At 47.0% G+C, this 17,546-nt stretch overlaps 1 protein-coding gene across 1 annotated transcript in view; it reads right to left on the bottom strand.

The window, feature by feature from the left end:
• LOC144608520 (gelsolin-like) overlaps positions 1-17,546 on the bottom strand; it is a 106,176-nt gene that overhangs the window by 38,993 nt on the left and 49,637 nt on the right. The window contains exons 7-11 of the mRNA XM_078426400.1: positions 17,274-17,406; positions 11,244-11,332; positions 9,953-10,168; positions 7,454-7,587; positions 5,874-5,964 (exon numbers count right to left, since the gene is read on the bottom strand). Of these exons, the coding sequence (XP_078282526.1) occupies positions 5,874-5,964; positions 7,454-7,587; positions 9,953-10,168; positions 11,244-11,332; positions 17,274-17,406 (663 nt within the window). The remainder of the gene's footprint in view (positions 1-5,873; positions 5,965-7,453; positions 7,588-9,952; positions 10,169-11,243; positions 11,333-17,273; positions 17,407-17,546) is intronic.

Here is a 17,546-nt window from a genome sequence, read left to right on the forward strand (position 1 = left end):
CACCACCCTTTGTGTGAAAAAGTTACCCCTCAGATTCCTATGAAATCTTTACCCTTTCACCGTAAACCTATGTCCTCGATTCACCTACTCTGGGCAGGAGACTGTATCTACCCGACCTATTCCTCTCGTGATCTTATACACCTTTATATGATCACCCCTCACCCTCCTGTGCTCCAGGGAATAGAGTCCCAGCCTACTCAACCTCTCCCTATAGCTCAGACCCGCTAGTCCTGGCAACATCCTCGAAAATCTTCTCTGTACCCGTTCCAGCTTACCAACATCTTTCCTATAACATGGTGCCCAGACCTGAACACAATACTCTAAATGTGGCCTCACCAACGTCTTACACCACTGCAACATGACCTCCCAACCTCTATACTCAATACTCTGACTGATGAAGTTTTCTGCCCAGGCTCTGCTCAGCTCCATCTAGTGGAAGCAGACTGTCAGACCATGGTGCCCAATAGGAGGGCAACTCATAACAGACAGCATCACACGTGACTAATTGCACATGGGTCCATACCGTGAGCCCGTTGGATAACAGCCACGCGTGCCTGCTTCTCCACACTTTCACAAACAAGTTTGCAGCAAAAGCTTCCACACTGACAAGTTAATAAATGGGTGCTGCGTTGAACATGTCCACTGCATCAGGAGTTGTGCACCTACCTCACTGGCTTGCAACAGCTGGCACCACTGTTAGTGTCAGTGCTGGAGTGGCATTGCCCTCCCATGGCACAGACGCCAGGCTTGGCCAATTGGCTGCATGGCCATATCTCAAACAGGCTTCAGGTGGATTGCCAAAACAAACTCGCATCAAACAGCAAATTAGCTATTAGGCTTATAATGCAAGGACAATCACAGCCTGAAGCAATTGCTCCTGGTATGGCAAGGGGTGTTAGAGCAAATTAAAAATGTTAACACAGGACCGAGGCAATTCCATTATGTAATCGTGCAGTTTTAATCCAAAATCCATACACAGTAGTAAACGCACAGTTAGTATCCCCCATGAATCAGGAGGGGGGAGAGAGCGGTGTCTGTATTGAACGAGAGGCAGGTTTTAGCACAAGTTCCAAGAAACAACGTGCCTTTTGCACATAGTTCCCTCAAAGGTACCCACATTAACCTTCGAGGGAACTATGTGCAAGCAAGTGAAAGTAAACAATATTCTGGCATCAACCCTCAAGAAGTTAATGGGTGCAACAACGTAGTTTAGTAGAGCCTTTACATAACAGAACGTACCGAGGTAGTGCAGTGGAGTGTCGCCAGAAAGAAAATATTGCTATTGATGGAGTGCAGCGTAGGTTCACCAGGTTAATTCCCAGCATAGCGGCAGGGAATAGCGGACTGCCATATGATGACATTTAGGATAAGAGGGGATCTTATAGAAACATATAAAATTCTTAAAGGAATTGACGGGCTCGATACAAGATAAATGTTCCCTATGTTGGGGGAACAATTCTTAAACTGTGACCCTTGGGAGAACCAGGGGTCACAGTTTATGAATAAGGGGTAGGTCATTTAGGACTGAGATGAGGAAAAACATTTTCACCCAGAGTTGTGAATCGGTGGAATTCTGGATGCTTTCAAGAGAGAGATATGGCTCTTTGGGCTAAAGGAATCAAGGGATATGGGGAAAGGGCAGGAACGGGGTACTGATTTTAGATGATGGGCCATGATCATATTGAATGGCGGTGCTGGCTCGAAGGGCCGAATGACCTATTTCTAATAAAGCACAGCTACATGACAACACCAGAGCTAGTGAACTCGGTCAAGGCAGATGGTCAAGAGGTGGAGTGGCTGAGGAAACAAATACTAAGGATTGGGACTAGGCAGAGAAAGCAGAGTGAATAACAGCAGCGTGATGAAGTGCCGGGCTGGGAAACAGACACTTAGAAAGTGACATTTGTAAGCTAGGAGACTGACGCTCCTGTGCACAGGGGTGCCGGGTGGATTTGATCTGACGAGTTACACCAGGAGCAGGAGAGGGTAGAATGTTGGAGGCCACCAGGACACTGTTGGGAGAGTCAGGGCAAAGGATACAGGAGACAGGCAAGAGTTCCAGCAGAAGAGTGAAGATGCTGGGAAATGGTGCCCCAGGTCGGAGTTCACAGAAACCCAGGTTATAATTAGCCCAGTTCAGGAATAGCCAGCAGCTGAACACAAGCCAGGAATGCCTGGAGATTCCTGAAGTTTTCCTAATGTTGCAGAAGATTCTGCAGAGATCAGACAAACCTGGAGGCAAATTGGGACAGACGGGAAGGGGAGGGTGTTGGAGCGAGTGCTGGGACCTTTGACTGAGCAAAGCTGCCGAGTGCCAGCAGGTGATGTGAGGGGGTGGAGAGGATGGATCCATGAAGGGGAGAAGCCATTGCAGGCGTGGCCACAATCGCATTGACACCAAAGACAAGACCATGGGGTGTCAGCCTGAGGGACAAGAGGGGCTGGGCAGTCTGGCCGAAAAGCTACTGGCAGGTAAAGTGTGCTGCTTTACAAAACGGGAAAGGCAAGGGAGCGAAAGAAATACATCCATCTTTCTCATGGCGTAGACAGGCAGAGCTTGGTAGACAGGTAGAGCTGGGTAGACAGGTAGACTTGGTAGACAGGTAGAGCTGGGTAGACAGGCAGAGCTTGGTAGACAGGTAGAGCTGGGTAGACAGGCAGAGCTTGGTAGACAGGTAGAGCTGGGTAGACAGGCAGACTTGGTAGACAAGCAGAGCCTTTCCCAGGAGGGAAATGCTAAATACTAGAGGGCATAAGTTTTAAGGTGAGAGGAGCGAAGCTGAAAAAGATGCGAGGGGCAATTTCTTGACACAGTCTGGAACCGTGTGGTGGAGGCAGAGATGTTTGTGGCATTTAACAGGCTTTTAGATACGCACATGGAGATGCAGGTAATGGATAGTGTGGGGATAGATAAGAGTTGGTCTTGGCATCATGTTCGGCACAGATATTGTGGGCTGAAGGGCCTGTACTGTTCTGTGCTCATGTCACGTAATGCTTCATTTGATCAGTGGTTTGGGCACTGGAAGGAGAGGGGCAGAGATCTGATGGAGGGAATGAAGCGAGGAGTTCCAGGTGAGGTTGTGTTGGAGGACCACCCAGTGCCTACTCCCCAACACTGCGGCACCAGCTCTGCACTGTGTGCCAGCGGACAGGGCATGACCCCACTGGCAGCAGCACTGGTACACTGGCACATTGCACTACACTCTAACACAAGAGCACGTCTACATTCCAACACACTCTGCCCCACAGAGCCACAGCACATTCAGCGATACCTGGTTAACAAATCTGGAACCGTCAGATCCCTGTGGGGAATTAGGAATTCAGTCCGTTAGCAATGATGTGCAAATAATTAAACGAGGAATGGGAACAGGAGGTCATGCCTGCCCAACCAAACTATATCCCATCACATCCAATCTCCCCCAAAGTTCAACCTCCTCCCATTCTCCATAACACAATTTCCTTAAGAATTATAATTTAAATTTTAGGTATCCACAAATTCAAGGATTCATCCTCCACGTTTCTGGGAAAGGAATTCCATCGGATCAAATCTTCACCAAAGTTCAGCCTCCTCCGATTTTCCATAACATAATTTCCTTAAGAATTCAAATTTTATTTTAGGTTTCTACAAATTCAAGGATTAAGCTTCCACATTTCTGGAAAAGGAATTCCAAGGACACTCAGCTGCAGAGAAGAAATACTTCCTCCATCACAAACTAAACAAGAGGATAGGGAGACCCCCAGGTGTCCCTCATATCCAGCGAGCAGGGCTGAACCACTATCTACCTCTTTGATGCCCCTTGTACTATCCTTGACTGGACTTTGCTGGCTTGACCTTGCACTAAACGTTAATCCCTTATCATGTATCTATACAGTGTAAATGGATTGATTGTAATCATGTATTGTCTTTCTGCTGACTGGTTAGCACGCAACAAAAAGCTTTTCACTCGGTACGGGTGACAATAAACCAAACGGAAACATTTTCCTCTTTCGAGGCTTTCCAAATATCATTTGCATGATTAGGTGTTTATTTCCAGGAATTACGTTTGGTGAGGACACTGTTCCTACAAGCACGTTGATCATGTGGAAGACACGCACCACCATCTCTAATGCTGGACTCACCAGGGGTCTCGAGCAACTGGCCAAGAAACAACAAGCACCATTCCCAGCCTCCAATGACTTCACTGGGCAGGAGACCATCACAATACAGTGACGTTGAACTACTAGGTGGCCTGCACTAATGGTCGTCCTTCACACTTCAATTCAGAGATCCATGTCTGTGTCAGTTACCAAGATTCTTCAGACAACCACACAAGGGAGTGCCCTGCTGGGTACAATGTACAAACCACTAGAAACATAGAAAATAGGTGCAGGAGGAGGCCATTTGGCCCTTCGAGCACCGCCATTCATTGTGATCATGGCTGATCATCCACAATCAGTAACCCGTGCCTGCCTTCTCCCCATATCCCTTGATTACACTAGCCCCTAGAGCTCTATCTAACTCTCTTTTAAATTCATCCAGTGAATTGGCCTCCACTGCCCTCTGTGGCAGAGAATTCCACAAATTCACAACGGTCTGGGTGAAAAAGTTTCTTCTCAACCCAGTTTTAAATGGCCTCCCATTTAATGAAACAAGATCAGCAAACCTCTCCAAAGTAGGAAAACTCTTTAGTCAGAGGGTGGTGAATCTGTGGAATTCTTTGCCACAAAAGGCGGTGGAGGCAAAGTCAGTGGATATATTTAAGGCATAGATAGATTGTTGATTAGTACAGGTGTCAGAGGTTATGGGGAGAAGGCAGGAGAATTAGGTTAGGAGGGAGAGATAGATCAGCCATGATTGAACGGTGGAGTAGACTTGATGGGCTGAATGGCCTAATTCTAGTCCCATCACTTATAAACTTAAGAACTCTTGCTAGGAATACAAGTTCCTTCAGCCAATAACACTTCTAAGTATAGCAATCAGTTTAACTGCCTGCATGAACTAATTTTATTAATTCAAAGACAATTGCAAAGAGAATCAACTTACACATTAAAAATATTCAACTGGGTGGTTGCAGCAGGGCCTGTCTTTATTAATCAGCCAAGTGAGTTTCATTTAGAAAACCCTAGAATTAAAGTGGTTGCTACCTGCCTGCAATGCACAAAAATAACCAGATAATAGTGTCTGGCAGAGAACCAAGTGCAAGTGATGATCCACAACACACCCACAGAATGCCACACAGCACTGGCTCTTCACACAAACAAGGGCAAAAACTCAGGCTATTGTTTTGTTCAAGATGTCTCCTGGGACTGCTGACACTTTGTCACAGCACAACATTACTTTTAATTTAACGGTCCCATTTTGAAAGGCCTCCATTTTAAGTATAGGAAGGAACTGGAGATGCTGGTTTAATCTGAAGATAGACACAAAAAGCTGGAGTAACTTGGCAGGTCAGGCAGCATCTCTGGAGAAAAAGGAATAGGTGATATTTTGTTTCAAGACTCTTTTTCAGACTGAAGAACGCCATCGAGCTGAAAGTCAGCTACTCCTTTTCTCCAATGATGCTGCCTGAACCACTGAGTTACTCCAGCTTTTTGTGTCTATCCCCATTTTAAGTAAACTGATCAGGTTCAATATTATTCTACAAGGAACTGCAGATGCTGGTTTACAAAAAGAGACAAAGTGCTGGAGCAAATCAATAGGTCAAGGCAGCATCTCTGGAGAACATGGATAGGGTCCCGACCCAGAACGTTATCTATCCATGTTCTCCAGAGATGCTGCCTGAGCCGCAGAGTTACTCCAGCAATTGTACCCCCAACATTATTTGTTGGCAGAGATGACAAATAAGGGTTTACTGAGCAGAGGGCTGTGTGACCGTGGAGGGATCGACACGTACCTGCACTGGGCCACCACCCAGCTCCTCATCCAGCTGGGCCGTCAAGATGGCCGACGCACCAATCTCATCCTGGGAGGAGTCACTTCCCAGCCTGGAAACAAAGCAACGGGCTGATTAAACACGGGCTCTCCTCGCGCCTCTGTAATACACGGCCCGGGCTTGTTCATGCCCGAGGAAAACAGAGCGGAACCACCGCGTCCACAGATGCCGATCAGAGATGACAAAACACCAGTGGAATGGAGGCAATGAAATGCTCAGCGTGTGCAGGAAAATAGATCACGAGGAAAAATAAAACAAGTCTTTGGATTGTAGAATTATTGTCATCAATGGCAGAGGGTTTCAGACTTCACAAGTTGCTGCCTTACAGCTCCAGAGACCTGGGTTTGATCCTGACTACAGGTGCCGTCTGTACAGAGTTTGTACGTTCTCCGTGTGGGTTCTGTTCCGGGCGATCGGTTTCCTCCCACATTCCAAACACATACAGGTTTGTAGGTTAATTGGTTTGGGTATGAATTGTAAATTGTCCCTAGTGTGTAGAATTTTGCTAGTGCACGGGGATTGCGGGCCGGTGTGGACTTGGTGGGCTGAAGGGCCTGTTTGCAAGCTGCATCTTCACAGTCAGTTGTCAGATCAGTTTCCCCCAGAGTCTCAGCTCCCATGTAAAATACATTTTGAAGTCACAGTCTACAGCACTGAAAACAGGCTCTTCAATCAATCTTGACCATGCTGGTCAAGTCTGATAAACACCACACTCTCCCCATTCCCACAGCGAGAATTGGACTTGCTCAGTATTGGCACTGGGCACACATCATGGGTAGAGGTCAGCCACCCCTTCCTTTAGGAATTCAATTTATGGATCTGGCCAGCAATCCAAAACATTTATTGAGGCGTAGCAGCGTAGGTTCAAGAGGTTAATCCCCGGCATGGCGGGACTGTCATATGAGGAAAGATTAGAAAGACTGGGCTTGTATTCACTGGACTTTAGAAGGATGAGAGGGGATCTTATAGAAACATATAAAATTATAAAAGGACTGGACAAGCTAGAGGCAGGAAAAATGTTCCCAATGTTGGGCGAGTCCAGAACCAGGGGCCAGTCTTAGAATAAAGGGCCATTTAAAACTGAGGTGAGAAAAAACATTTTCACCCAGAGTTGTGAATTTGTGGAATTCTCTGCCACAGAAGGCAGTGGAGGCCAATTCACTGGATGGATTTAAGAGAGAGTTAGATAGAGCTCTAGGGGCTAGTGGAATCAAGGGATATGGGGAGAAGGCAGGCACGGGTTACTGATTGTGGATGATCAGCCATGATCACAATGAATGGCGGTGCTGGCTCGAAGGGCCAAATGGCCTCCTCCTGCACCTATTTTCTATTATTCTATGTTTCTATAGGCTGTTTAACAAAATGGAGCACAACACTGAGACGTTCATTCCAATTCATCTCAGTAGAAGAGGCAGCGACAGTTAACTGGTTGGCTATAAACATCTGACCAAGTAGACTTGGACACCTCACTGGAGGAGACCAGGAACCTCCAGTCATCAGGAACCTCCCAAAGCTTCACATAAATATCAGAGCAAGCTCACCAGAAGTAGATGATGTTGCCGCTTCTCCCAACGGATGTGTAGGCGTACAGGATAATGTAGCAGTCCCCTCCATAGAACTGGCCATGGGTGCTAGGGTCCACCGGCACCTTGTCACTGCCTTCGATTCGCCAGATCTGAGGGGATCAGTAACAGCACAAACTGAATCCACCCGTGCTGCAAGGCCAATGCCAGGTCTCCACTCCAACCATCAACCACTCACATTACAGTGCAAGACACAGTCCTTCTCACCCTGCCCTCCAGCACTCACCTGTCAGTGTAGGCTCCAAGCCTTCCTTACTCTGGTTCAACCAGGGTCACCACGTGGACATGCACCATAAACATTCAAGCAAAATAACATTTTGCACTCAGTCTACAGTACTGAAACAGGCTCTTTGTCCATGCTGATCAAGTTGAGCTAGTCCCATTTGCCTGCATTTGGTCAATAGTTCCTCAATCCCTTCCTATCCACGCAACTGTCCAAATGTCTTCCAAAGGTCATCATTGTATCTAATCTCTAGCTTCCTCTGGCAGCTCATTCCACATACAGACAAACCCCGAGCAAAGATAGTGCCTCCGAGATCCCTCTTAAATATATCTCTCACCTCAAGCCTATGTGCTGCAATTTTAGAATCCTCTAACCTGGGGAAAAAAAGACAGAATGTTCATTTTATCCATGGTCTTGTCCACCTCAATAAGGTCACCTCTCAGCCTCCCACACCCCAAGGGAAAAAATCCTAGCCTATCCAACCTCTCCCTATAACACACCTGCAAGCCCAAGTAACATCCTGGTAAATCACACCTGCGCCCTTTCCAACTTAATGACGTCCTTCCTGAGCTGGGCGACCAGAAATGCACACAGTACTCCAAGCTGGTGATCTCACCAATGTGCCGTATAGCTTTGTCATAATGCCCCAACATTTATACTCAATGCTCTGCCCAAGGCAGTAAACATAAATGCCTTCTTCACCACATTGTACACCCACCTGTCCATGTGTAGGGAACCGTGCACCAGTACTGCCAGATCTCTCTGTTCTGCAACACTCTCCAGGGCTCTACCCTGCCCTGGTTTGTCTGGTTAAAGCTGGGCACAGTCTGTACAACCCCAGTGCTGAGGAGAGGTCCCAACCCAAGACGTGAATGGGCTTCTCGTCACACAGCTGCCGTGTGCTCGGCAGACTGCTTGCAGCACCTCTGCCCTGCAGCCACAGGCATTGACCCCCTGCTTGTGCATGGCCATTGAGGATGGACAAAGACACGTCCAAACCCAAACAATGGGCGCCCATTGTTGGCAGATGCCTTACATGGTGCAAGAGGAAGTCACGACTCGAGATCAAGAGCAGCAGGGAGGTTTAATAGAGGAATGAGTGGGGAAAAGGCAAACTGTCAAGGGTCGGTGTGACTTTGTTATGTGTAGCAAGAGCAGAACAGTGAAATCCAACTTGCTGCAGTTTTACTGGACCATGTAATGCAACATTCAGAAGATTGAGATGCATAGGGTGAACAGTGATTTGGTTGTCTGGATTTGGAACTGGCTTACTGATCAAAGACAGAGGGTTGTGGTGGAACTTGTAGGAAGGAACAGCAGATGCTGCTTGACACCAAAGATAGTCATAAATGCTGGAGTAACTCAGCGGGACAGGCAGCATCTTTGGAGAAAGAAATAGGTATGTGTGTATACCCACATGTGTACACCCACAGTATGTGTACTGTGTATGTGTCGGGTGTGTGGGGGGGTGGGGGAAACCCTTCTTTTTTTAGGTCTCTTCCTCGGGGCGAGGCTCGGCCGTGGGGCCTTCCATCGCCCGGCGTGGCTCGGCCGTGGGCCTTCCATCACCCGGTGCGGCTCGGCCGCGGGGCCTTCCATCGCCCAGTGCGGCTCGGCCGCGGGGCCTTCCATCGCCCGGTACGGCCGCGGGACGTTTCAGCGCTCATTGCGGCTTGGCCGCGGGGACTTCCATCCCCTTGCGGGGGCTGTGCGGGTCGGTCGCCTCGGTAGGGTTCGAGCTGTCTGTCCGTGGGCATGGGGGTAGAGAGGGGAAGTTTTGTTGCCTTCCATCACAGTGAGGGGGTGTTTGGAGTCACTGTGATGGATGTTTGTGTTGGGGTCGTGTGTCTTGTGTTCTTTTTTTTTTGTGTTCTGTGACTGCTGGAAAATGTAATTCCGTTCGGTATCTCGGTATCGAATGACAATAAAGCTCTGTATTCCTGTAATGTTTTGGTTCGAGACTCGAAACATCGCCCATTCCTTTCCTCCAGAGATGCTGCCTGACCTGCTGAGTTACTCCAGCTATTTGTGTCTATCTTCGGGTTGACATGGAATGTAGATATTCAGGCTGGAGGTCTGTGACCAGTTCCATAGGGATCTGTGCTGGGACCTCTGCTGTTTGTGACACATGTAGATGACGTGGACATAAACAGACAGGTTGGTTTCTCCAGTGCTTCCTACTGACGGCCTTGTGACTCGGGCTAGTCCGTATCTGATTGGGACGTGGTCCTTACCGTTTTCTCCCCAGACCCATCGTCCACCATTCCAAACTGGGCAGCCATGGCTGGAGACTCGTGCAGAGTTGCAACATCAAAGGGCACTTTGTCAATCTTGGCGATCTGCCCGGAGATGTAGCAGGCCCCCATTCCCTGGGTCTGGTACAGGTCCACCCAGTTCTTGAAGAACTGCTTGAAGAGTGGGGTCTCGCCCAACTCTGGCAGCATCTGCACCTAGGATAACACAGTGGAGAGCTGTAACCCACATACAACTCCAAGTCATGCACATCCCACCCACTCAACACTAGGCTTCATCAGCAAAACCAACAGAAAATACCAGCTACCAAAAAACACAAATTACAAGTGGGAGAGAATCAAGTGAATAAATTGCATGACATTTAGTAATGGGTAACTGGACACATTTAGTCTGGAGATACAGCATGGAAAATGGAACAGAGAGAATTAGAATACAAAAATAGGGATGTAATTCTGAGGCTCTACAAGGTGCTGGTCAGACCGCATTTAGAGTATTGTGAGATAACTGAGGAAGGATGTGCTGGCTCTGGAGAGGGTCCAGAGGAGGTTTATGAGAATGATCCCAGGAATGAGTGGGTTAACCAATGATGAGCGTTTGGCAGCACTGGGCCTGTACTCGCTGGAGTTCAGAAGAATGAGGGGGACCTCATTGAAATGTACAGAATAGTGAAAGGTGGATGTGGAGAGGATGATGCCACTAGTGGGAGAGTCTAGGACCAGAGGTCACAGCTTCAGAATAAAAATGATGTTTCATTAGGAAAGAGAGGAGGAGGAATTTCTCTAGTCAGAGGGTTGGGAATCTGTGGAATTCATCCACAGAAGGCAGTGGAGGCTGTCAGTAGATATTTTTAAGGCAGAGATAGATAGATTCTTGATTAGTACAGGTGTCAGGGATTATGGAGAGAAGGCAGGAGAATGGGAAAGATAGCTCAGCCATGATTGAATGGCGGAGTAGAATGGCCTAATTTTCTCCAATCACTTATGAAAGGGCTTTCGGCCCATCAACCATCGATCACCCATTGACACTAGTTCTATGCTATCTCACTTCCTCATCCACTTCCTGCACACCAGAGACGATTTGCAGAAGCTAATTAACATACAACGTGTCTTTGGGACATGGGAGGAAACCAGAGCACCTGGCAGAACGTGCAACATCCACACAGACAGCAGGGTGCTGCGCTGTGAGGCAGCAGCTCTACCTGTGGGTTCATATCCTCAACAACTCAAGTTCATGCACTAATTTAATGAAAACAACCCTCCCAGTTGATCTTACCTGGGTGTGTTTAGGATACCCCATTTTGGAAATGAAGTCCTCTGCACCTTTCAGAGCAGCTTTGCGTTCCTCTGGGTCGGCCTGCTTACCTTTCATAGTTCACAAAAGAGAGCAACGTTTAGAATGATCGGGCAAGAATGTTGTACATTTGTACCAGATGTATCCTCTAATATCACCAATATCGCAGGGCATGTGAAGGAGGTTATAGAAAGAGCATTTAGTGTTTGAGCCCTCTGAGGGGGCGCTGTGAACTGTTTATGTATATGCTGTTATGTTTGTGTGCCATTGTATGTATGTTCTTAGTACCTGAACTGATGTACAGCGCTTTGGTCAATGTGGGTTGTTCTTAAATGTGCTATACAAATAAAATTGACTTGGCTTGACTAGGAAAATAGGGGCAGATTTAGCCCAAAATCAAAATAATGCTTCCAGATGGGATTGGTTTGGTTTAGGATATTTGTGGGGGCCGATTTTCCATTATGGCAGTATCTTTCTGTTAATTGTAGTGATTCTGTTAATTTGTTATTGTTTCGGTCCATGTATACGCCAACTACTTGTTAATCGGTCAATTTAAAAAGAAAAAGAAACAACACAAACGGTGATTATAGTATAATCAAAGAGGGGAATGTAAGGGGTTAAACATTTGACATTTTGCCATATGGGTTTTATTTCAGGGGTGTAAAAAAGGTGTAAAAGCTCCAGCTCGATTATGTTGCCAGGACATCCTGTTGACAGCACAGAGGCACGGTTTATGGCTAAGTGCATCCTTTGATATGGGCAACTGGCTTTAAGGCTTTGATGGTTGACCATCCTTTGATGGTTAAGGGGAACATTTGGTCATATCGACTGTTCTTTGGTCCTGGGAATACCGAGGACATGTAGGTCACACAGGACACGGAGGACATGGGGGGTCCTAAAGGGGACATAAAGATTTATAGGACATTGTAAAACTTGCCATATATGGTAGCAACAGGAAATGTATTTTGGGTATAAATATGTGTAATTGTTAGCATTCGGGGAGAGAGACTACACTAGCTTCCTGAGTGTTTCTAAACGCTCCGGTTTCTAGACTCTCCCACCTGGGTGAGTAGAATAAAGAGGTTATACGAATTCGGTTGTCTGACTATTCTGTTCATAGGGCACGTACTACAACACTAGGACACCCAGATCTCGTTGAACTCCCCCTCCTCCTAACTTGACACCATTCAGATAATAATCTGCCTTTCTATTCTTACTTCCAAAGTGAATAACCTCACACTTATCTACATTAAACTGCATCTGCCATGTATCCGCCCACTCACACAACCTGTCCAAGTCACCCTGCAGCCTTATTGCATCTTCCTCACAATTCACACTACCCCCCAACTTAGTATCATCTGCAAATTTGCTAATGGTACTTTTAATCCCTTCGTCCAAGTCATTAATGTATATCGTAAATAGCTGGGGTCCCAGCACCGAACCTTGCGGTACCCCACTGGTCACTGCCTGCCATTCCGAAAGGGACCCATTTATCCCCACTCTTTGCTTTCTGTCTGTCAACCAATTTTCTATCCATGTCAGTACCCTACCCCCAATACCATGTGCCCTAATTTTGCCCACTAATCTCCTATGTGGGACCTTGTCGAAGGCTTTCTGAAAGTCGAGGTACACCACATCCACTGACTCTCCCTTGTCAATTTTCCTAGTTACATCCTCAAAAAATTCCAGTAGATTTGTCAAGCATGATTTCCCCTTCGTAAATCCATGCTGACTCGGAATGATCCCGTTACTGCTATCCAAATGCTCAGCAATTTCGTCTTTTATAATTGACTCCAGCATCTTCCCCACCACTGATGTCAGACTAACGGGTCTATAATTACCCGTTTTCTCTCTCCCTCCTTTCTTAAAAAGTGGGATAACATTTGCTATCCTCCAATCCACAGGAACTGATCCTGAATCTATAGAACATTGAAAAATGATCTCCAATGCTTCCACTATTTCTAGAGCCACCTCCTTAAGTACTCTGGGATGCAGACCATCAGGCCCTGGGGATTTATCAGCCTTCAGTCCCATCAGTCTACCCAAAACCATTTCCTGCCTAATGTGGATTTCGTTCAGTTCCTCCATCACCCTAGGTTCTCCGGCCCCTAGAACATTTGGGAGATTGTGTGTATCTTCCTCAGTGAAGACAGATCCAAAGTAACGGTTTAACTCGTCTGCCATTTCTTTGTTCCCCATAATAAAATCCCCTGCTTCTGTCTTCAAGGGACCCACATTTGCCTTGACTATTTTTTTCCTCTTCACGTACCTAAAAAAACTTTTGCTATCCTCCTTTATATTATTGGCTAGTTTACCCTCGTACCTCATCTTTCCTCCCCGTATTGCCTTTTTAGTTAACTTTTGTTGCTCTTTAAAAGAGTCCCAATCCTCTGTCTTCCCACTCTTCTTTGCTATGTTATACTTCCTCTCCTTAATTTTTATGCTGTCCCTGACTTCCCTTGTCAGCCACAGGTGTCTCTTACTCCCCTTAGAGTCTTTCCACCTCTTTGGAATAAATTGATCCTGCAACCTCTGCATTATTCCCAGGAATACCTGCCATTGCTGTTCTACCGTCTTCCCTGCTAGGGCCTCCTTCCAGTCAATTTTGGCCAGCTCCTGCCTCATGCCTCTGTAATCCCCTTTGCTAAACTGTAATACTGACACTTCTGATTTTCCCTTCTGCCTTTCCATTTGCAGAGTAAAACTTATCATGTTGTGATCACTGCCTCCTAATGGCTCTTTTACCTCTAGTCCCCTTATCAGATCAGGATCATTACACAACACTAAATCCAGAATTGCCTTCTCCCTGGTAGGCTCCAGTACAAGCTGTTCCAAGAATCCATCTCGAAGGCACTCTACAAACAAGAGTCAAGAATAAGCATTCACGGCCGTTTGAAAGAGAATGGGCTTATTAGGACCAATCAGCGTGGCTTTGTACACAGCAGGTCATGTTGGATTGAGCTTTTGTTTGAGGAGGTGACGAGGGTGATGGATGAGGGTGGGGCAGTGCAAGCTGTACATAAGGCATAGATGTACATAAGGCATTTGATAAAGTCCCCCTATGCTAGGCTGATCCAGAAGATTAATATGCGTGGGATTAACAGTGACTTGATTGTGTGGAATCAGAAGTGTCTTGTTCATGGAAGACAGAGGGTTGTGGTTAAAGGACAATATTCTGGCTGGAGGTCTGTGACCTATGAAGTTCCAGAGGGATCTGTGCCAGGACCTCTGCTTCCGCCAATATATTTGTTTGTATATTTTGACACACGTGCACGCGCAGAGACACACGCAGAGACACACACACACACACACACACACAAATGACACCAAAATCGCTGGGGTCGCTGGCAGTGATGTAGGCTGTTGAGGTATACAACGAGATATTGAAATGGATGGAGAAATGGCAGATGGAGTTTAATCCGAGCAAGTGGAACTCTGGAGAGATCCGATAGAATTATGAGAGGGATGGACAGGCAGGACCAATTTCCATAGAATGTGAATATAAAATACTAGAGGGCAAAGCTTTGAGGTGAGAGGGGGAAAGTTTAAAGGCAATGTGTGGGACGTTCTTTCTTAAAAAAAAGACACACAGATGGTTGTGAGTGCGTGGATCGCACTGCCAGGGGTGGCGTTAGAGGGAGATATGAGAATGGCATTTAAGAGACTTTCAGATAGACACGTGGATGTGCAGGGAATGGATGACGTACAGTCAGAGAAGGTTAACTTGGCATCATGTTTGGCATAGACATAGTGGGCCTAAAGGTCTGTTCCTGTGCTGCACTGTTCTATGTTCTAACACTGTACCGGCCCTTGCCCAGAGAACCTTCCTCCCACTATTTCAGCTTATCAATCCAGCTGTTAGAAGTGCTGTCTCCCTTCACATGATATCCTTGGACCAGTCAAATTTGCTTTAACTGTACACAGTGAGCATAGAACTTCTTGAACAGAAGTTTAATGGAGATGTGCAGGCCCAGATAACAGAGACATGGACATGGTGGTGACGTGGAGTGCATTGTTGGGGTGGTGGTGAAGGCAGATATGATAGTGCAGTTACAGGCTTTTAGGAAACTTTTTTTGTCTCTTCCCTCGACGGAGATGAGACTTTTTCTGTACCGTATCTCCATCCGCACTGCGGCCTAACATCGTGGAGCTGCGGTCTCTTTGTTAGGTATCGACTTTGGGAGCTCCAACCCGCCCCGACCGCAAGGCCCCATCGGACGCCAAACATCCTTTGCACCACCTCGCCCAGGATTCACAGCAACTGGGACCTCAACGCCTGTCATCTCGTCACCCTTTCTCCCGTCATGCAGCGACCGTCTGTGGCTCCGGTTTCAACATACTAGGAGCATGGAGAACCAGCTGGGAACAGACATCGCCACCTCCTCAATTCACCATCGCACCGAACACCACAGCCCCACCCGGCTCGGACATGCCCCGCAAAGAGTGGGTCGCCCTGAACCGGCTCCGCACAGGGGTCGGCCGGTTCAACGCCAACATGCATCGTTGGGGGTTGCGTCCATCAGCAGCCTGCGTGTGTGGAGCAGACCAGCAAACAGCGCAGTGCGGCATGTCCGACTGCACTGTCCTCCGTCCCCCTGGTGGAGGGGTAGACCTCACGGCCCTCGACAACAGCACATTGCACTGGCTACAGCGCCTGGAGGGCGTTACATAATTTCTGCTGCCTCAAACGCAAGAAGAAGATAGCTGATCATCCACAATCAGTAACCCGTGCCTGCCTTCTCCCCATATCCCTTGATTCCGCTAGCCCCTAGAGCTCTATCTAACTCTCTTTTAAATTCATCCAGTTTCTACTGCCCTCTGTGGCAGAGAATTCCACAAATTCACAACTCACTGGGTGAAAACGTTTTTTCTCATCTCAATTTTAAATGGTCTCCCCTTTATTCTAAGACTGTGGCCCCTGGTTCTGGATTCCCCCAATATTGGGAACATTTTTCCTGCACCTAGCTTGTCCAATCCTTTTATAATTTTATACGTTTCTGTAAGACCCCCTCTCATCCTTCTAAACTCCAGTGAATACAAGCCCAGTCTATCCAATCTTTCCTCATATGTCAGTCCCGCCATCCCAGGGATTAATCTCGTGAACCTACGCAGCACTGCCTCAATAGCAAGGATGTCCTTCCTCAAATTAGGAGACAAAACTACACACAGTACTCCATGTGCGGTCTCACCAGAGCCCTATACAACTGCAGGACCTCTTTACTCCTATACTCAAATCCTCTCGTTATGAAGGCCAACATGCCATTAGCTTTCTTCACTGCCTGCTGTACCTGTATCTTGTTGCTTTTTCTGGTATGACCGTATTGTAAATGAAATATCACTGTAGCTTGGTACATGTGACAATAAAAGACCATTGAACCATTGCGATAGGCACATGGATGTACAGCAAATAGAGGGATATGGATCATGCGAGATCAGTTTAACTTGGTATCATGTTCAGCATCAATATTGTGGGCCAAAGGGCCCATTCCAGTGCCATGTTTGATGGATGGTGCACAAAACAAAGTTTATCTACTGGATCTCAGCAACATTAGACATTAATTCCTATTAATAACCCACTCAATTTAAGATATACAGTACTAAGTTTTCCAGAGAGCCTGGCAAGTTTCAGGGCAATGTGAAACATCCACATGCGAGCCACGTGCTAAACCATTGCAGTGTCTGAATAATCAAACAGTATATGTAGGTACAAGCTTCTTCACACAACCAGAATCTCCCAAACCGTTCCCATACTCCGGAATTCTAACACTGCCCAGCAGCTTAAAACTTGCACCTCACGTGGGCCAAACACTGAATGGGGCAGTGATTAGATAATATCCAGCTTCTTAAGCAAGGAACCGGCAATATCTATCATTTCTGCATTGGGAACCAGAACCAATTGCAGGCAAAAAACAGTTTGATGTGCCTCGACCAAAATCAGGCTGCACATTTGCAAAAGCCTTTGCACCCAGAGTCACATTTTGTAGCACTACCAGTTGCTGAAACGATTCTAACCTTTCCACACAAAGATCATCCCGTTGGATCCGTTGTCCACGATGAAGCAGTCCTCGGATTGCAACATGTCCTGCTTGAAGGGGTTTTCTGCAGACACCAGGGAAATACTCAGTCCTCCAGAAGCATTTGAAACCTGAACAAAAAGACAAGGAATATTGGTCAGTAGCTGCCACGTATTTCACTTGCCGTTGGCATTTGGTGAATACTCGCCAGAACATCCACAGGTGCAAGAGTGGAGCGTGTATTGACTGGTTCGTCAGCACCGACGAAGAT

This window comes from Rhinoraja longicauda, chromosome 31 (genome assembly GCF_053455715.1).
Source record: "Rhinoraja longicauda isolate Sanriku21f chromosome 31, sRhiLon1.1, whole genome shotgun sequence".
NCBI lineage: Eukaryota > Metazoa > Chordata > Chondrichthyes > Rajiformes > Arhynchobatidae > Rhinoraja > Rhinoraja longicauda.